General features: G+C 43.1%; 1 protein-coding gene across 2 annotated transcripts in view; it reads right to left on the bottom strand.

Moving 5' to 3' along the window:
* Positions 1-224: 224 nt before the first annotated feature.
* The window catches only part of LOC119161533 (uncharacterized), an 83,612-nt gene continuing 62,661 nt past the window's right edge, over positions 225-21,175 (bottom strand). Inside the window, exons 8-10 of one of the 2 annotated variants that reach the window (XM_037414057.2) lie at positions 10,454-10,699; positions 7,558-7,667; positions 225-592 (exon numbers count right to left, since the gene is read on the bottom strand). In XM_037414057.2, coding sequence (XP_037269954.2) covers positions 315-592; positions 7,558-7,667; positions 10,454-10,699 — 634 coding nt within the window. In that variant the 3' untranslated portion in view covers positions 225-314. The remainder of the gene's footprint in view (positions 593-7,557; positions 7,668-10,453; positions 10,700-21,175) is intronic. The other variant, XM_037414058.2, reaches the window with a different exon arrangement.

Below are 21,175 nucleotides of genomic sequence, written 5' to 3'. Positions count from 1 at the left end.
CTAACGACGTTCCACCGTACTTTTCCATTTCAAGTGTTTCAAGAACATGTATGCATCCTGCCTTGACAACACATCACTGAAAGTTGCATAAACGGTCCATATAACTTAGAACAATTTTTACACTGACATTACTGAAGCCTCAGTGGCAAAACAGTCAACACTAAGTCTGTCCTCAATGTCCCTTAAAAATGCAGCATAGGTGCTACCTTCATTTCCACAATAAATTAAAAATCTGATTGCAGTTTTATTTTGCTGAAGTGCTGAAATGATGTTATGGAGTCCATTCTTATTTTGTGCCATTTACTGCTTTTATTTTACTGCTTTTGAACCTTTCTCTGCTTTGCAGATTGAGCCACTTTTTTCACCTCTTTGCGCTTGGCATCAAATTTAGCCTTGGATGTCTTTGCCTGTGCAGGACTCTCTGTCTGTTTTACAAATAGCTTCTTTCCTGGCACTGTGCTTTTCTTTGATTCTGACATTTCTTGACTGCTTTTGCCAGGCTTGGAATCTGACGACTTTCCACGCTCGGTCTGCTGCTGCCTCTGCCTCAACTTCTTCCTTCTGATCTTCTTCTTCTTCCCTGCCCCAGCAGCTGCAAAGCAACAGCACAAGAAACAAAAAAAAAGAAACAACAATGTATTTTGTGTGGTAATTTTTGCAAGTTAAGCATGCCTTGACAAGCACAACAAAAATGCAAATAACAGAACCCAAAGAAATAATGGCATTGGTGTTCTTATCTAGTGCAAAGCCAGCGCATGCAAATAATATGTGAAGGGCTAAGAATTTTGAATATACAGTGTTATTTTTTTTAGACAACAGTTTTTTTATTGCTTCAGCTGAAATGACACTATTGCAAGTAAATAACAATTTGCTGATTACATTTTTAATTACTAGTTATAGGGCAGTCACTTTTATATTACAAAGTTGTAGTGCATGACAATTTATGGCATGTCAATTTTTTTTAATCACGAAAGTTGATCATAATTAAAATATTCATAATGAAAATTCAAGGGCAATAGCTAAGCTATTTACATGAGATGCAACCAAATTTTGTCACTTTCTGATCACGAGTAGTATCTGTTAGTGCGGAACTACCCATGACAAGACAGTGATGAACTCGATAAACTTTGATTGTAGTGGAGAGGTGGCCGAATCTTAAGCCCCTATACACCTTTTCTATCAGCAAGTCATCTCACTTGCATGAGCGGATCCCTTTACCTTTACGTGTGGTATTTAGTTGTTTGTTTCACTGTTTCTTTCCAGTTGTGTGCAGGAAATTGCAATATCTACCTCTTCCTCGTCTATGCAAAATGAAACTTTACGGCAACCACGGCAGTGCCTTTTCTCGCATACAGGCAAAATTGTTTTTTGCGGTTGTTTATAGTTTGCCTAGCAAACATGTAGAGCAAAATTAAAGGGGTTCAGGAGACATGCACCAACGTTCTTATCTGAATACAATCTATACATTCATTCTACACGTTAGATATGTTTCGTTGAGAAACAACAGCAACATCTAAATTGGCTGTTCTCTACACCCCATGTCGGCACCTCTGGTTATAGCGGCGCGTACGGCTATATCAACAGCGGGCCGATAGAGCGCACCATAGAAGCATTAGCCACTGGCATACGCTGAATCATCAGATCACAACATGCAGCAATCAAAAGAAAACTGTTTCGGTGCCAGATTGCAGTATGTTTAGAGCTGAATATGAAGGTTGCAGAGTTTATCTCGGAGCTGCATTTACATACTAAATGGGAGCTCTATTCATGAGAGCTACCGGTAATCTTACAGTGCACCCAAATTAAAATTGTGAAGATGGTTGCGACATTTTACAGAGATAATGCTTGAGCCCATCTTTTGGACTTCTCTGCCCTGACGTACTTGCATGTAACCACTCATGTAAATAAATGACATTTTCACTGTGCAGTGTTTGAAATATTGTTTTTTTTTTTTTTTCACTGTAAACGCACTTTCTGATACTCTGGCCATTCAATGAACTTTTTTTTTCTTCTTCAGCTGTTCAAAGACGAAGAATGACTATATGAGAATTCTCGCAGTAATAAAGCGACCACCAGCCCTGCTCCAGGTCCTGACATTGCCCAGATCGGGGCCGTGATACCTGATGACGAATATCTCAAATCAGTGCAAAAACAAGTGCGCTGTAAACTGGGATGCCCTGAAACTTCTGTACTTTTGGATACAAACAACTGCCCTTAAGGTAACAATAATGAAGATAACTAACAAGTGTGTTGATTATCATTTTCAAACTAACTTCAGTAACAACGTATTTCCATGCCAATGCAGAGTTTCTGAGTGGAGCCGACAGTTGCCTTCATAAAACTTATACTTTTATACTTTCAATTAGCATTCTAACAGCTGCACTGTTTAAACTTAAAGGAAGACGAGAGTAAAAAAATGCAAGTTTTTTTTTCAAAAGTAGCATGGTCTTTGTTTTTATTTGATTTCACAAGTTTATTTTCTGTACTTTCACGACAAAAATTAGAGATTGTAAATTAACTCAAAATAGTTTAAAATGGTTTTTAAAGAGCACAAGATGGCTAATAAAAACTTAAAAGAGCTCACTGTCAAGAGCGGCCTGGAAATCATCTGGGTGCTTGCCATTGCATTTCGCATGAGCAGTTCACCAATGCCACCTGCTTGATTTATTAATTTATAGATTAATATGTGGAGTTTAATGTCCCAAAACCACCATATGATTATGAGAGACGCCGTAGTAGAGTGTTCTGCAAATTTCAATCACCTGGTGTTCTTTAAAGTGCAGCCAAATCTGAGCACACGGGCCTATAACATTTCCGCCTCCATCTAAAATGCAGCTGCCGCAGCCGGGATTAACGAACAGCCACATGCTCAAAATAACCATGATTCCCTAGCTCTCATGACGGGAAAACATCATTTTAAAAACATATCTTTGCCGTGTCGATGAGCTGTCACTCATACTTTTAAAATGCATTTATCTCAAGATAAAATTTAAGGCAACTTCGTGAGTTTCGACACCATGGTTTTGGTACTTCTGATAGCCCAATTGCGATGAAATTTTTCTCACATATTCCTTAACATGTGAAGAGTGCAAGAGTATCCTTTAAAGCTTGATATCAGCTATATAACTACTACAAACCTAAAGTAAACAATTAGTATAGCCAGAATATTCCAAGACTTCTCACCTTACATTTTTTCTTCTCTATTAAACTGTCTTATATGCACTTTCTTGGTACTTATTTGCTGTTTACAGTTATTGTGGAGCAATATGAGGCACTAATGGCTGTGAACCATAAAAACTTACTGGCAAAAAGTGTTTCCAAAAAAAATTATATTTTACACATTGTCATGGGACAAAATGAAAACTATGCAACTTACTATAAAACCGATTACATATTTGAAATGTGCATAAAAGCCCATGTATACAGCAACAGTTTAATTTCCCTAGGCTACAGATTAAAGAAACTTGTTTTCCACTCAGCTTTGCTGCCATTTTCAACCTTGCGCCACTAGTACAAGCTGTGCGATTTTGTATGAAAATTCAGTATTAGGCCAACCTCAAACGAGTGATTGTATATCGTGATCCTTGCATTGAACATAAGCCGTTATGTTTCACAGTGATGCAGTCCTCATCTCATTCATCCTGTGAGCGCAGTTCTCACACACAAGTAGAGCTCGTCTGCCATCAAAGCAACACTCATGTTAGTGACCACAACATGAAGCAGCTGTCGGCTTGCATTTGTCAAGCAGCTGATCGCAAGACTATGCTTGCTTTACCACACAACCTGGCTGCGGATTTGTTGCTGCAGAGTTGCTGTTTTGCGATTACATTGCTTACAATTATTTTGAAGAACTTATATCGAATTTTCAACCCATAACAAACAGCGCGGTCACAAGGGTGACTTGGTCCCAAGCTCGGAGTAAGATAAGAGAGGAGCGCCGACTCCGTTCGCCTAGAAGGGACACATCTTGCAACGCCGCTTCATGCTCCGCGGTTCGTCTGCCAGGTGGCGCTACGAATGGAGGAAAGCGGCAGAGGAGAGGCGCTGCCCTCTAGCAGAGTCGCGGGCATGGGCTCCGTTTGTCGTTGCCAACGGCACGAACGCGCACTTGGCCACGTTCATAGGTCTGTTCGCCTATCCGTTTTGTCATCTGCTCCAGGCATTTCTTACGTCTGCTAGCAACTTGTTCCTATAAAGAGCGTGACTAATGCAGTTTGTGGATCGACATTAATAGAATAAATAACCCAAATGTATCGTTTTACTTCTTTTATTCAAAGCAGGCGAAATTCCTGACAAAAAGACAAATGCCTGATGTGGACCACACAGAATTATACAATGCCACTACAACGTACATAAACCTAATATATACATGAGATAACATTGCAAAGAGTGAGCTTCTTTCTGGGCACAGAGAGTCTCTGTTGTCGCTTAGAGCAGTAGAGCTGCTTGCACCGCTTTCTGCCGCACATTGTTTGTTGGAAGGCACACTCAAGCTGTTGTCTTTTCTTAGATCCTTGCCAGGCGACCAACTGAAGGAGTCTTCTCGTTGAGAAGGCTGAGAATTTCCATCATCTGGGCAAAGAAAGGCACCCACTTTGTATGCGGCTGTAGACAAATTGATGTCCTCTCGCTCTTCGGCACCGCTGTCTGTAGGTTCCTCCTGATAATCAGCGTCATTGCGTTGAGCCACACTTATCCCAAAGATGGAAAAAATTGCTCCCTTTTGAAGTCGAGGCACTTTCTTTACGTCTAGTAGAACGTTTCCTTTGTGTTTGCTGAAGTACCTATCCAACATGAGGTGCTTCTCGAAATGTCGAGCCCATATTTCGTCCATAGATTTCAGGGGTAGCATACTCACGGGTACTTTTTGGCGCCACTGATCCAGTAGCAGCGAATCAGATAGGGCCGTGAAGAGTGGAATCTCCCACCCTTTGCCATAACCAAACTTGCAGCCGGGAACAAAACACTGCATTGCCCTCTCTCCGGTTACCCCACGTCTTCACACACACATACGAAGACATATTGTCCCTTCAAGCATAAATAAGCACATTCAAGACATTCAAGGGTGTAACATGAAAATGACCGGCCAACACTGCCTCTCAGACGTGCAGGCATGGAAAACAAGTGTACCTCTGTTCTGCTGCTCTTTTTCAGCAGAATGTTTTGTCTGCTTTGTCTAAAGATCTGTAAGAGTGTTTGGCATATGTGTAAAAAAAAGCGGTACGATGTTTTTATGTCGTATTTCCCTACAAGTACACATATATACGTTTCATTTGGTTGTCGTACTGAGGCAACCGAGCAAACGGTTTTTAGCAGACAACAAACACGCTCTGCACTCCCTGCTCTCTGCTGCCGCCGGTTTCCGTCAGTTCGCGCATGCGCTTACTAGCGTAGCTGTACACATGGCACTACGTGTCGTGATACACGCCGAAAGAGAATGTGCGAAAGCAGGGAGAGGAGCAGAGGAGGAAAGCAAAGGAATGAGTTAGACTACTGCGTGCACGTTGCACGATGTATCCCGCGCGAAAGGGTGGGGCGGAGTCGGCACTCCTCTTTTATCTTGCTCCGTGGTCCCAAGTGACGCGTTACCACTTGTTAGCAGCCAAACTAATATAACCTTTTTTTTACTTCAATCAGAGGAATCTTTTCAAAAATTAAATAAGGCCTTTTGATTTTTTAACTTTGAACAAAGTATTTTCACACGTTGGTGTTTTTGGTAAACCATTATATTTCATCCCAACTATGAACTACGAAGAAAAACAATAAAACTGTGAAATTTATTTAGAACAAAGCAAAAGTAAGTTAAGTATGAACAGAGTTTCATTATCCTCAGTTTAAGTTCACCAGCCCTGTACATGTGCTTATAGTAATTTATCCAGCTCGCTGTATAAATCGATCCCTTGACCACTGTTTAGGAGCGAAATGTTCACTCATTTGTTCTTGTGTTACTTTTTCCTTTTTAGTGTAATTTATTTTTATAATTGTTTAAATTGTTTTTATCACTTATATGTTATTTATTTTTCAACCTTTTTATTACTCTATTGTTTATGTTGCTTTCATGTATGTATGCTACTACTCCCCCCTCCCTTGTAGTGCCCTCGAGTCTTTGGGTACATGAATAAATAAGCTGTTTGCAAAAATAAATACCTGAAATACAGGCATTTTGTTCAGTTTACATGTTTGTGATTTTTTCTCTTCAATAACAATTAACGTGGAACCCCAATTATACGACTTTCAGGGGACAACACAAAGCCGTCATGTAATCGAAAAACTAAGAGCACAGGCAGTAACACTCAGCCTTGCACAAAAAATGGGTGAAGACCGCTCGGAAAAACCCACAACACGACCTTGTGCTTCTTTGAGGAAGGTAGAATAAATTATTCTTGCCAATGGCATAATTACTCAGCTGAAGCATGTACGAGCGAATCTTTAATCTCAACTTAAATCGAATCAGACGTACATCTTTCTCCCAATAAATTGAGTCCGAAAATGGCCTGCACGTGAAAACATGACCCAATATATATATGTACGTGCTAAGTAAAAAATGCATGAATAAAACTAAATCAGTATTAAAAATTTCAAAGCAACATATCAGAGATTTGAACCAGCGACCCCTCACTGGTTCAAATCTCTATGTTGTAGCCCGCTGCACTAGCCAACACAGTCATGCGCCATGTTTGTGCCGGTGATATAGCGGTGAGCTATTCATATGCAACATTTACTGCGGTGCATAGATCTCGAAGCAAATCGAGTGTATTTTGTGGCACCAATGCTTTTACATTTTTTTCAAACTAAAAACTGCCCTTGAGAAGCACACGATAAAGTGGCCCCCTTCTGTACCACTCATGATGTAGAAAAGGAAAAAAAAAAAAACACGAGGCACACTTGGACGCCACCGCATGGCAGAAGACAAGAAGGGTCATTTCACGTGTGGCAGATTAAAGTAAAAAAAAAGTTAAGCAGTGTCGCCTTCTATATTGTGCAAATTTGCAGCGCGTTCCTCAAACACAAACATGCAACAATCACGGCAGTTGTTAGTTGTGTAGTCCTGTGTATACCGATGCGTTTTTTTTGAGCATCCTTCTTTATGCTGCAGCAGCATGCTGAAAGTGTCGAGCTGCTTGTCGTTCTTCATGTGATATTCTAATTTCTTGCTATCGATTCATTGCCTCGTCCTAGAGGCAAAACTGTGACATTTTTCTTTCTCTGAAGTTTTTCTACAGGTAAGAAAAATAATTTACTCATAGAATGTTCTATGAGGGTAATAAATACTGCCATTAAGAAACAGACTGTTTTTTACTTAGGTGCGCTCAAAGCTCCAAAATCGCGAAATTGGCAGAAAAGTGTTTTTTGCGATCAAAATTTATATTTTGTTTTTCAGGCAAGAACATTTTATCAAAAAGTAACTTCAAAACCATTGTTCTGGCTCTAATGTCTAGGCTCACAGTAAGTTTTATCAAAATCGAGATCCGTGCCTCTAACACACTGTTCAACCCTACCTGGGCACACAACTTTGTTTAAATTTCAACTAGACACTGCAGCATAGAAAAAGCTTACGCTTCAAACGGTAGGAGAACTTGAGTGGATTCCCATCCATGAAATGACATGCGTTGTTCTTGAGGGCAGCCAGCAATGCATCCTTGCTCTCGAATGTCACCAAAGTGTAGCTGGGGCAGAAAGCGTTGCAATTTATATATCGGCAGCAAAAAAGCTAAGCCGTCCTACTGAAGAAATCAATACACACATAAGCTAAATCACAAAACTTCAGCAGTGATAAGCTATGTGCTGGAAGACACAGATAACTGATTGGCAAAGCATGATTATATGCGGTGACAATAAATTATCAGCAAAACCAAACTCCCAAGCCCGATTGTCAAAGATAGCCAGTAATGAACAAGTCTGGCTCTATAATGATGCTACAGAAAAAGTCAAATATAATTAATTCAACAACAAAGCCATACACACTGTACGATTTTCATAGTAGTCCTGTCAATAGTGGGCTTTTACTGACTTTAGGTAGTAACGCTCAATGCAACATACATTTCACCTAGTGACAGAACAAAAGACCGGGTCATTACGTGCCCTCACTTTCAAAAAAAGTTATCGAAAAAAATTTTTGGGACTTGAGGTTTCTTTTTTTTTTAAAGCTAGGGTGCTAACTCTATTTTGGGGCAGAAATTACACAAAAATAATTTTAGAACAACCACAGCATCACATTTGCTATAGTGAATTAGATAGTTTATAGAAAGACCATTGTGGCATTTTTTATATATCCTATGCATATGTATATAAGAGATACAGTCGGTTAATTAAGCAGATGAACGTACATTATTGATCACTGAAAGGAGTAGCAGCAAACAGAACTACCATTTGCTACAAGACTATAAAAAATAAAGAGAGGATTTTAGAATAAACATACATTATAAGTGAAATCCCAACAGTTGCCACTATCATTTTTTATTCAGTATCCCTTAAAAGGGCCCTGCAACACTTCTTCAACATAGTGAAAATTTTTAGAATTCGCCTATTACGAGTGGAGTTACAAAGATTCATCACGCACTGCAATTGCATTCTTCCTTCACTCATCCCGACGAAAGCGCTGGAAGCTAAGCAGGAAGAGATGGCATATTTTTAAACAGACTGGGCATGCATGAAAGAACATTTCACCACCACGAATGCTGCCCCCAAAGATCTACTCTCGGACGCAGGTCTCCGAGGCTGTGCATTAACTCTAATAACATCAGCCCTTGAATTAGGTTTAGCATGCCTGCCCGCCTAATGTAACTGGATGATCGATACTTGTTTCCTGCATCGTTCTCCAATCATCTCAATATGCTCAGACTTGCCAAGTGAGTCCTGTTAAGGTACATTTCGTCCACTAGCTTTCTGTTTATGTTGGAAAAGTGCAGGCAAGTTCAGTGCTAGATGCGGTCAAGAGTGCCATCACCGGTTTTTTTTTTTTTTTTTTTTTTTTTTTTTTTTTTTTTTTTAGTAACTGAATGGGATCAACCAAAGTGGACATGTCCATTAGGTGAATACATTGACAATAGCTCCCCGGGTGCCAGTCATTTTGTGAGGATGCCTTGAATGTTCTACAATGTTCACAATACTCGCTTTTTTGTGGAAAGTCAAGGGGCCTCTGTGTATGGCATATTAGTGGCAATGTCGTGAGGTACAGAAAAACTCAGATGAGCACTCACGCTTACTTTAAAACCATATTAAAATATCTTAAGGCAATGTTCATTGGTTATTATCGGTAAGACGTGCCCACGCATGCAGGACTATCAAATAGAACAAGTATTTTGAGTTTTCACATTTCGCTTCAGGGGTCCGTTAAAAGGACCCTGAAACGGTTGTGACGATTTTGCACAAACACAATGGGCCTATAGACCTAAGGGTCATTTACAAATCAATTTTAGCTCGCTTAGTATACTGTGTAATTTATTACAATGCTTTAAAGCTGCGAATTGCTGTAGGCAGGTGTGACTCAGACAAATGTGTTTTCAACCGACCATTCATAGAATGAAACGCTCTGGTAAAGCGAAGTGACTCCGGCTGATGATCTGATTGGCTGGAAAAGGGGCACACTGTTTGATGGCCTGTGAGATTGCGTGCAATTTGTCGATGTACAATTTCAGAAGTCTAGACATGACGAAGCTCAAAATCATCTAATGCACTCATGAGAGCTCTGCGATCGCCAGCGATGCCAGCGTGTCTCACGAGTAGCGGAGGTAAGGCAGAGGTGAGAAGGAGGGTATAACATAATGGTCTGTGGCAACCTTGGTACACGGTGTGTGCTAAATTTATGGTGCAAATGGTTTGATGATGCTCTAGCCTAAACACTAACAAAACCTCAAAAAACGGTTTAAGGGTCTCTCAAGTGCACAGTGTTTTAATACTATGATCTCGTTGATTTGTGACAGCACAGCGAGATCCGCTGACCCTGCAGTGCTGGGTGTAAAAAAAATCAACATAATTTCGTGACCTGAAAGCTCCAACAATAAGGGCTTCTTAGCCTCTCAGTGACCTCTCCATATGGAAGTTTTCTGGGTACTAGCAGATTTCATGACTACACTCAGAAAGAAATGGTGGGCACACTCAGTGTTGCCGGAATACCAAGCATTATAAATATTCCTTATAATTACACTGCACCAGTTTTACTGAATCACGGACTTTTTCATAAGCTCGCACATTTGTAAATCTGATAGAGGCCCTGCCAACATTAGCATTAGTTACACACATGGTTGATGAAACTCCAAACAGAATAGTTTTTTCAAAAGGCTCCACGATTATATATCTTCTTTAGACACTCCTAGTCTACGCTGTCATTTCTAAGAGTAAAACTAAACTTGGCAGAATCCCAATAAGTAAAATACAAATGACATCAAAGTAACCACAGCCAGGTTTCAGTCAACCATAGCCAGTCTGGATGGTACACACGTTTTTCACTTACAAAGCCATGGTGGATACATTGGTAGCAGTAGGGAAGAGCCTGGCAACTCTATGCTGCGATAACCCTTCAGGCAGGTTATACACACAAAGCTCATTCTGCACCTCTTGCCAGTTAGAAGGCAGGTCGGCACGTTTGGCACCACGATAGCCCACTCTCAAAGGGTGGCCGCGCAAGCTGGCCTTTTGTAGGCGTTTGAAGTTGCGATCAGCATCCGCCTCACTTTTGAATTCCACAAAGGCAAACGACCTGTAAAAACAAGAGCATTCAGGTCAGGCTCCAAAGCACCATTGTGCCAATCGAAGCTAGAAGGGTAAGATAGCAGTCAAATAACGACAGAAGCAAGGAGGATATTAAATAAGCTTTTTAAACAAACTATTGTAGTTTTCTCCATTAGTGTACTCCATTAAAAAATCTACAGCTTTCTCCAGAGTATGCTCACGTCCTAGGTTTAATATTGTTGGAGAGTTAGTCATGGAAGTGTAAATTATGACACATTTTTTATGAAAGGGACACAAAACAAAAAGTGTCTTTTTTTTTTTAGAAAATGACCCTTTCACATTAACAAAAGCACAACTCTTGTTAACAGAAGATATTTGGCAGGTGAGAAAACATGCAAAAAAAAATGCAGGTGGCAACACAACCTTAAAGTTTCTGCACTAACTTGCTATGACATCCCAAATTTGTTTGTCTATTGGGGCCTCTGTAGTTCTTAATCGATAAAAAATTTCCAGTGTGTTGTCCTCTGGGAGTGCCAAAAATGTAACACACTGAATTTCGAGAAATTTTGGTGAGGACAAACTATGAGGTTAGAAAATTAACAAACACTTCCAAATCTGTCAAACACTTCCAAATCTGTGATGTCAACCTTACATTCATCTGTAGACATTTTAAACGAAAGCTTAAAAATCGGCAGTTTGACCTTAATTTCTGTGGCATAGCGATTTCAGTTCTCGTTTCAGTACATGTAACCTTGCCTCCAGGTGGCACCTTGCTAATGCATATATTTTAATGTGACTATTAAACTACGGACGGCTCTTGGTCCTTCACTCGGCACCCGGCTGCGTCTTTCGTCTGCTTCGGGGCCACCGTACTGAACAACCATATCGGCGATAACTTTGCAAATCCACATCAATCCAGACAAAATGCGAGCCATCCTGCCTTATTCTTGCTTCTACTGTAGCGCTCAGCTTTACACAACTACTGCCTTTGCGTATTTCAGCTCTTTAACAAGTTGGTAAAGAAGTATGCGCGCTTTCTCGGACGATACCTTTCGACGCCTCTTGCACTACTCTGCTTCTGCTGCCCATTTCTCATGAGTCATCACTCTCCGTCTCATCAGCAACATGAACACTGCTATTCCACTCCCTATATATATTTAGTGCCCAAGCGTTCCTCCAATTCCTTGGATGAAGTGGCACCGTGTCTTACATCAATGCGGCCGCCCCGGATGCAACGCCAGAGAGAAAGAAGGCGTTGCTGCTCAATGTTCTGGGGTTGGAAGGAGTGGACATGTACTACAAGGCTGCTGACAAGCAGACGCAGTTTGACGGTGTACAACCTACCAGAGACGGCACCACTTGCGGCGCGTACCAGCAGGTCTTATTCGTCCTAGACACGTGCTTCAGGCCACCTGAAGATGCTGTATGGATACATGCCCAGTTTCGACACAGGGTGCAACAGCTGGACGAAACTGCTGTCCAATACATAAAAGAGCTGTGATTTTTAGTGGACTCCAGCAGTTTTTCCACTGCAGCCACTACAATGCTACAAGACCAAATACTTCATGGACTTCGAGGCACCCACTAAGTATGAGCTTTCATCAAAATGGGAGACACGTTTGCCGTACAGAAAGTGTTGGAGCACATCAAATAAGAGGATTGCATCGAGCGTACAGTGCCGCAACTGACTATTCAAGCCAACGCTGTTACGCAATGCAAACATAGGTGCCTCAACGTTTGCACTCATTAATCGTCTCCCGTGCAAGACTAAGCTTCACAAGAGCATGCTTCGTCCTCTGCTTCACCGTCCTCCCAACCGAGTGTCTGCTTTTGTTGCAGTTTGCCTCATCACTGGGTGAATTTTCCTGGCTGTTCTGCGCGGCGCCATACCTGCAATAGCTGCGGAAAGCAAAGTCATTTTATCAAGATGTGCCGATCATCAGGAACCTCGGTGGCTGTTCCAGATGGCGAAGCAAGTTAAGAATGTACTGCCACGAATACAGTCAGTCTTACATGTGGCAACAATGAAATGCTTTTCTGCAGAAACCACACCACGCATTTCACGCCCTAATGAAACTTCCGATACTCCGACAACGCCTTCTCTGACTGGTTCTAGTGCTGCTGCATCCCCCGTTCGCGTCTCAAATGCCCCTTCCCCTGGTGTGCCTGCTACAGCCGTGTTACCTGCTGTGGTGCATGTTCCGGCTGTGAGTCATCAGACTGTAGGTTCTTCTGTGGAGGCTGCTACTGTTTTTCGTGCTTCGGAGGTGCATCTGCATGTCGTGCCAGCCCTGACTGTACCCTTTCCTATTTTATGCAGTGGCACCAAGTCTGTGGCACTTAGCTATTCCCTATCGGTACCTCCAACTTCATGTGCACGTTCCCGCAACAACAGTACCAACAATTCACTACAATCTTCAGCGGAAAAGGTCTCCTCCCAAAGAAAAAGAGAGTTCACCAGCCGATCCATCCCCCTTGCTCCACAGGAGTGTAGTGCTAAGAAACCTTACATAGTACGCGACTGCAGTACCAGCAGTCGCATACTATGTCATTTGTACAGGCGTCGATGTCATAAACTTCAAGGGACACCAAAGAAAAATATTAAGTCAACATTTATTGTTGAAATAGTGGTCCAGAAGCATCATAGTGCTTAATTAGAAATAGGAAATAGAAAAGGAAGTGCTTAATTAGAATTACAATCATGTTTTATTGGTTAATGTTGTGTTAGCACAATTTGACTCACCTGTGCCTGAAAGCAGTCTTTAAGACATCACTGTTTCTGTGCCCAATGTTGCCTGCCTTTACTACGTAGCCACCAACAACAGTAGCAGCAGAGCGAAAGTTGCGGGAGCAACAGTTGTAGCAACGGCCATTGAACAATTTTCTGCAATATCGGAGGCGATAATTCTGCTTCTGGGCCCTGCTAGATGGCACCACCTATTCAGCCTAACTAGCTAAAAACGAAATTTTTCGAACCACTCGTGCTATTGCCCATAGTAATGCAAGGCGGTTCTTTTTTCTATAAATCAAACAGAAATGGACAAGCAGCATTTTATGTCTCTTGATGCACGGAGAGAGAGAAATGAACGTTTATTTCAAAACAGTGTTTCGAGCAATGCCCGTTATCACCCTAAGGTGGGAGGGTTCCCTAGTCCAGGAACCTTCTCGCTTTGACTGCCCTCTTCTTTTTTATTGCAGCTAGTTTGATTACTAGTGATTAATTCTAGGCGGACACTTCACGTCATCGGGATCATTTCGCAAATGTCTGACTCGTGGAGCCCGTTGTGCAATACATCTTGCCTAATTTCTTAATATGTAAAGCACTGCTGCTGATAATATTGCAGTTTTACCCATTACATTATCATGCATTGAGCTTTCACCCTGACATCAATTGTCCTTTGCCTTCAGTGTCCCTAAGTCTAACAGTGACTGTGCAAACATCCTCTCTCAAAGGAGAGGATGATGTGGTATAGTTGTTTCGTTTACTGTTTCAGTACGTGTTATCTTGTGCCCAAGAGGTGCCTTGCTAATGTGTACATTGTAATGCTACTATAAACAACGGCTCTTGGTCCTTCACATGTCACCCAGTTCAGTCTTTCGTCTGCTTTGGGGCCACCATACCACCGTGCGCCTGTGTCAATACTATGATTTTCTCTTCTGTTTCAACATGTGATGGTAAAGTTAATGACAGTAAAGCTCCAAATAATAATTCATCAGACTAAAATTGATTCATTGTTTCACTTTGACATCCCTTCTAGCTGGTGGTACCATAGGACTCGGAGCTCAAGTGTCTGACAAGACAGAATGTGTAAATGGGAGATGATTTAGACTCCAACCAAAAGTTTTGAAGAAACCCGAGGTTTCGAAACCGACTTGGTTCCTTCCTCAGGGGTGACTGCGGGGACTACGTAGCAGTGACTTAACTGACTGAAGAGGGAAGTAAGGATATGCATAAATCTCAAAACAATGTCACATCTTATAGTTACACTATTCAGACTGTGTCCCCAGAACAACTAAGAGCCAATAGGAACACGAAACATGGAACCCGGCATGATTCGTGGGTACAGGCCCAATTAGGTCTTGTAAACCCTGTCAATCTTTTACTGCCACTCATTTTTTTTTTTTTTTATCCTGAACAGGCAAGCATTAACCACAGAGTCTGAATGCCTCTTCCAAGCGATCTGGTGTCTGGTTCCCTGAATAGCTTTGCAGAAGACAACTGCAGAGGACTGTTTATCGTGGGCATGTACATAGTGTTGTTCATTTGTCCGCTGTGATTCGTTATACGCTGCTTATCGAAGGAGTGGTCTACGCTCGCACGTTCAGGTTTAAAAAATGGGCGAATGTACATGTCTGGAACATGATGCAGGATCCATGTTCTAAAGGTGTACAAGATCAACTGCCTGCTACCATAGACAGCCAATATCGTACATGAACATCCTTTGGCATACTTCAGCCTCAGCAGCCCTAACTCAATCGCTACCCTGGTTCAATGAAGCTTTGACAAAATCCTCTGCCCCTTAGATGCCTCAGAATCTAGCACAGACTTTTTTAGTGTGATAAAAGCTGCTCACCTCAGGCCTCCACCTGCTTGCTGTATGTGCCTCTTCTAAAAAATTTAAATGTTCGTACACCCATTGTATAGTTTTTAAGGATACCAATTGTAACCAGGAGATAGTCTTAGAGTTGGGCAGCTTCAAAGAAATTTTCTGTCAAATATTCCACGTGAACACACCGAAATTCAAGAAGGGAACAAACAAGGCCAATGCAATTACGGCTTGTGAGAAAAAAAACAACTTTATTGATATGCACATATGTGGAAGGTTCATATCGGTGGAACCCCTATTACTGGGCCCCACCGGCTTTTGCCGCTCACCGGGCCTAGTCGGGGGTTGCCAGCTGGCTTCCCAAGTCCAGGTCGAAGAGTCGCCCTCCCACGACCAAACGCTGGGCACTTCTGGAATGTGAATGTAATGTGTTAAACTGTTGGTATGTCTGCACACCAACGGCACTTATTTTCGGGTCTGTCTGGGTACATCTTGCGTAGTCTTTGCAAGCGAGGGAATGTGTTGGTCTGCAGTCGGTGCCAGTCTCTCGCCTGGGCCCTATCGCGCTTGTGTTGAGGCGGAGCCTTGGTTTGTGGTTCGTACTTTTGGAATTCTAGAATTTCATGTGGCGTGCCGGGTGTGGGGGCGTTTTTTGGGGTGGAGTGCTCCAAGGCTTGGCCTGTCATGTCTCAAGCCAAGCGGTACACCCGTTCGTTGCCATCCACTTTTGCATGTGCCAGGCACCAGGTTATTCTGTAGTCATGTGTGAGGGTCAGTCTCAGGATTCGTTATGACGCTGGCCGGCGAAACTCCCTGCAGGTATAGGGGACATGTACCCTGTGAGTCTGTGAGTATATATGCTTATTGTTCCTTGGTTTCTGCGGCTCGTATGGCCAGGGCAATAGCCACGGCTTCTGCCGTTGCGATGGACGAGGTGCGTAAGGATGCAGCTGCGATTGTGCATTCCCTATTTGTCGCAACTGCCGCGAAAGTGGGGTTAGGTGTTTTCCGTGCACCGGTACTGACTTTCGCCCTTGCTACAGCTTGTGAGCTATACACTCCGTGCATGGCGACTGGAGTGCCACCCTGCGGCCGTCAGAGCAGACAGCCGTTGAGAGCCCTAGCAGAACCAAACGCTCTCCCAGCACCCGCTAGCACGTAGTTTATCGAAATCATGAACTGCTGGATAGTCGATTACACCAAAAGGTACACGTCGTGTCCTGCATAAATGACGTTTTACAGTTTCTCCACTCGTCTTTGCTTTATTGAGTAGCGAAATAAGTGGATTACGGTTGCGAGACGTAAGGGGTGTTTGGTTCTTGCTCTCTGGCAGTCTTTTGTTGTGCCACTGCCTGCTTAAACTGGTCTCAGACACCACCTCTGCAGGTGCAATAATATTTCGTGATGTTCCCGCTGCTATAGAGCAGGTGAGAAAAAAAAGTTATTCAGCTCATGGCTGATAGAATGCTTTAATGGACCTTAATAATTATTTACTCGCCGTCTACGCTTCGCAGTTTTGGGGAATGCAATGCGCAGTCAACCAGCGCTCTGTTAATTTGATAGGACCATCAGTTAAGGGGGGAACTGAGTTACATAGCATATTACCATAAACACAACTAGCCACCCAGCAGCGCTATGCGAACACGGTAGGATTAAGCTAAGACTTTGATGGGTTGATTGACCCTTATTAAACTGGAGCAACCCACCATGGGGGAACGCCCATGAAATTGGTGGTGCCTTGTTATATAAAGAAATTTGTTAATAATCTCAAATTTCTTCGCAATAGACCGTTTTTGGAACAAGTAATTAGTTTAATTCACAAAAAGAAAGTACTAACATTAATTGAAAATAAGCTTGATTTAGATAACCTTAGCATTCAATTCGTTTATTCTGGCATAGTAAATCGGATTCGTTATTGTAAACGCTCCTTAGGCTTAATTAAAACCTAGTACTGCACCTCCATAGGAAAGAACCCCCAAAAGAGATAAACTGAATCCAATCATTAAGAGTGGTTCATCTATAAATTGTTTTCCCCGATTGGTAAACAATCTATGTTAGGAAGAAATTATGCACGGCGAAGAGTAGCAGAACTGCAGAGTGAAAAATGAAGTTTTGCCAATTCTGTAGTGACGTATGTGTGTTTCGGAAAGCAACATAAACAACACAAGAGGTTATAGTGAATGAGAGGGATGTCACGGTGGCCGAAGTGACCATGATTGAAGGCATCGCCACTTTACAACGTGAAGAAAAAGGCGAAACGGGACTATGGCGTCCTCTCTGGCCGAAATCGTAGCGCATTCTCTTTCTCCCCCGCACCTCAAGCTTTCAGCATAGCTGCACGAGCGGTCTGGTAAAGACTATGATCATGATGAGTGAGGATGATGCCGCGACAATTTCAAGCGAAACAATTCGCGAGACTCGGTGACAGAAAATTGGCGTAGCATGAAGCCGCAACCAACGAGCACGCGGCCACTTACCTAGATTTCCACGGCGAGTGGCCGAGGAGCCATTGATATTTCTACATTCTCTGAGTATTATGCAAGTACACGGGTTGTGGGCACACACCAATAATATTCTAACATACCTGCCAAGTTCAAATATTCTGAATCCGGGAGATTTCCGCAACGGTGGAGGGGCACAAAAAAACAAGGACAAACAAAAAAATGTCGCGAAAAACAAAGGAGGGTGGGAGGGGGGTCTCAATCGCAAGCGCCAACATCAGCGTTGTGGTGGTTAGGAGTGGCCGAACACACGAGTGTAGAGTTTTTCACTAAGAAAAGAATCAACACAACTAGCAGAATCTATTTCAGTCAAAACAACTCGCGTGTGTCTTCCTGGGACACACATGAACGGACGAGATGGCACAGCTGGCTGCCGCAAAAGCGCGGTTCAAAGCTTTGCTCACTACTAGATTCTTTTAACAGGAACGCCAAAATGCGTCTGGCCCCTTTTTATTGCGATAGCAATTATATGGACAGTCCAGGCTGCTTTTGCTTTTTTGCCGTCGCCACCGCTGCTGTCCTTCACCGTATATGTATACGTATCTATATATCATCATCATCATCATCATCAGCCTGACTACGTCCACCGCAGGACAAAGGCCTCTCCCATGTTCCGCCAGTTAACCCGGTCCTGTGCTTGCTGCTGCCAATTTATACCCGTAAACTTCTTAATCTCATCTGCCCACCTAACCTTCTGTCTGCCCCTAACCCGCTTTCCTTCTCTGGGAATCCAGTTAGTTACCCTTAACGACCAGCGGTTATCCTGTCTACGCGCTACATGCCCGGCCCATGTCCATTTCTTCTTGATTTCAGCTGTGATATCCTTAACCCCCGTTTCTTCCCTAATCCACTCTGCTCTCTTCTTGTCTCTTAAGGTTTCTGGTCCGCAGCTAAGTTTTTTTTTTTTTTTTTGAGTGTTCATATATATAGATAGGTACTTAGCTATCTATATGTACGAACACTCAAAAAAAAAAAAAAGCCTACCGCGCTCGGCGCCGAGCTCGTCGCGATGCTCCGACATGTGCTTATCTCTCATATGTACTTTGCCCCATAGATGGATGCCTGCGCGCGCGCTTATACTTTGGTGGGGGAATCGTGTGCCTTCGGCTTTTACTGAAACGAAAGCGTTAGTTGCCCGGCCCACAAAGGTCACTTTGGTCTCTGCACAGGCCCCTTTTGCGAAAACAGTGTGCTTTTCATACTCAGAGAGGTATAATAACTGGGACACTTGTTACTTTGTACTCATCTGTACCTGTGGTTACATATCGTGCATCGTTGTTGTTTTCCGGGAGCCGGGATTCGAACCCGCGACCTGCGGGTCAGCAGCCGAGTACCTTAGCCACTAAACCACCGCGGCGGGGCTTCAGAACATTCGGAACATTCGAATTGAGGCCCAACGAACATAGTAAAATTTGGCTGGGAAATTTCAAGAATTCGTATCTGCCCCGGTTAAGCATTGCTGAGATTATACTGTATGTTTACATGAACGCCTCTTAAACTCGTTTATAATAAAGTGGGGTAGGGTCGAAAAGCCTGGAGCGGATTAGGCTGCTTATCTGTCAATGCGGCCAGATCACGCACAGAAATTTCGATTTCCGGGAAATTTTCATGAAAACCGTACAACCGAAAAAAACGGTCAAAATATGGGAGTCTCCCGGCCAATCCAGGAGACTTCGCAGGTATGTTTCAAGTATGAGAAAAAGACAGCTTACCGCGACACTTGTCAAGCAAGCATCTTGCACTGCACACACCTGACGCATGCATTTGCCGTCAGTACTGATGACTGGTAGCAAGGTGCTCACTAACGTGGAAAACGTGGCCGCTTTCATGCAGGTTTTCCCATTTATTCATAGTGGCATTGCAGAAGAATGTCTCGCGACAACATCTTAAAATGTTGCTCGAAGAACCAACGCGCCGGCCAGAGGCGCTTTTGCCACCATAGCTGTCAAAACAATGAGGAGCTGCTGTCTGCTATACAATTCTCAACGTTGCGCGCCCACCGCACCGAAAGTGGCGTTGCCCGCAGCTTTTAAAGTGCCCCATATAGGTCCCAATCAGAGTGTATAGGAAACCAGCGCTGGAGTTTCCCCGATGTGGACAGTGTCGACCTGGCGGTCAAAGTGTGCACTTCACAGCCACTCCCACTGATGAGAGTAGTGGCTGGTTAGAGGCGGTGCAGGCACACATTGCCTAAATAAAACCAAAGGGCACTGACAGTACTGCTGCATTTTCAAGTGCCACAATATTGTCACGTTGCAGACACAGCAGAAGTCGGATATAAAAGAGCTCACTTTAATTAAATGCAAGGCGCTCGTAAAGAGGACCAGGCAAGAACTTCGTCTTTCTTGCTACACGAGCTCTTCTCTGCAGGTTGAATGCGGCATTTGCCTCCCTCCAAGAAGAGCATCGTCCCGATGCTCTGCTACAAATTACGCGGTGTATGTAGTTGACGTATTATGCAACTGGCTCACTGCAATATGGCTTCATCCGCACAATGTGTATCCGCACAATGAGTTCCCGAGGAACTGTCACGGATGACTTCATAGTTCACGTCACTTAGGCGCCATACAACATTGTAGGGACCGAAGTACTTCTTCAGTAACTTTTCAGGAAGGCCGCGTCGGCGAATAGGGCTCCAGACCCACACTTTCTCGCCTGGTTGATCAGTGACGTATCGGTGTCGCAGGTTATAATGTTGTGCGTCGTAATTCTGCTTCCGGGTGATTCGCACGCGTGCTGACGCGCCTCCTCAGCTCGTTGGTTAAAGGCTTGAGCATCCGTGTCTGTATCGTCGCAGTTGTGCAGGAACATGGCATCAAGCATTGTCGTCACTTCACGGCCATAAAGAAGACTAAATGGCATGCTTCGGGTAGTTTCCTGCTGCGCCGTATTATAGGCAAACGTCACGTATGGTACAACGTCGTTTCAATTTTTATGATCCACATCGATGTACATACTCAGCATATCGGCAATTGTCTTGTTGAGGCGTTCTGTTAAGCTGTTGGTTTGTGGGTGACAGGAGGTAGTTTTTCGGTGCGCTGTTCCATTCTGCTTAAGCACTGACTTAAGGAGCATGGCCATGAAAGCGGTACCTCTGTGCGTTATTATAATTTTCAGAGCACTATGCCTCAGAACGATATTTTCAATGAAAAATCATTCCGCTTCTACTGCGCTTCCACTTGATAAAGCCTTTGTTTCTGCGTAGCGTGTAAAATAGTCGGTAGCGACAATTAACCACTTGTTTACAGTATGCGAAGTCGGAAGGGGTCCAAGGAGGTCCATTCCAATTTGTGCAAAAGGCATAGTGGGCACTTGAACTGGTTGCATCAATCCGGCTGGTTTTAAAGGTGGTAATTTTAGTCGTTGACAATCGAAGCACGTGCGGATGTAATGCTTTACAGTGTCTGTAAGCTTCGGCTAGTAGTACTTCTGTTGGATTCTGGCCAATGTGCGCGT

The sequence above is a fragment of the Rhipicephalus microplus genome, chromosome X, assembly GCF_043290135.1.
Source record: "Rhipicephalus microplus isolate Deutch F79 chromosome X, USDA_Rmic, whole genome shotgun sequence".
NCBI lineage: Eukaryota > Metazoa > Arthropoda > Arachnida > Ixodida > Ixodidae > Rhipicephalus > Rhipicephalus microplus.
Note: the sequence above shows the minus strand (reverse complement) of the source record. Positions and strands in the feature narration are given on the sequence as shown.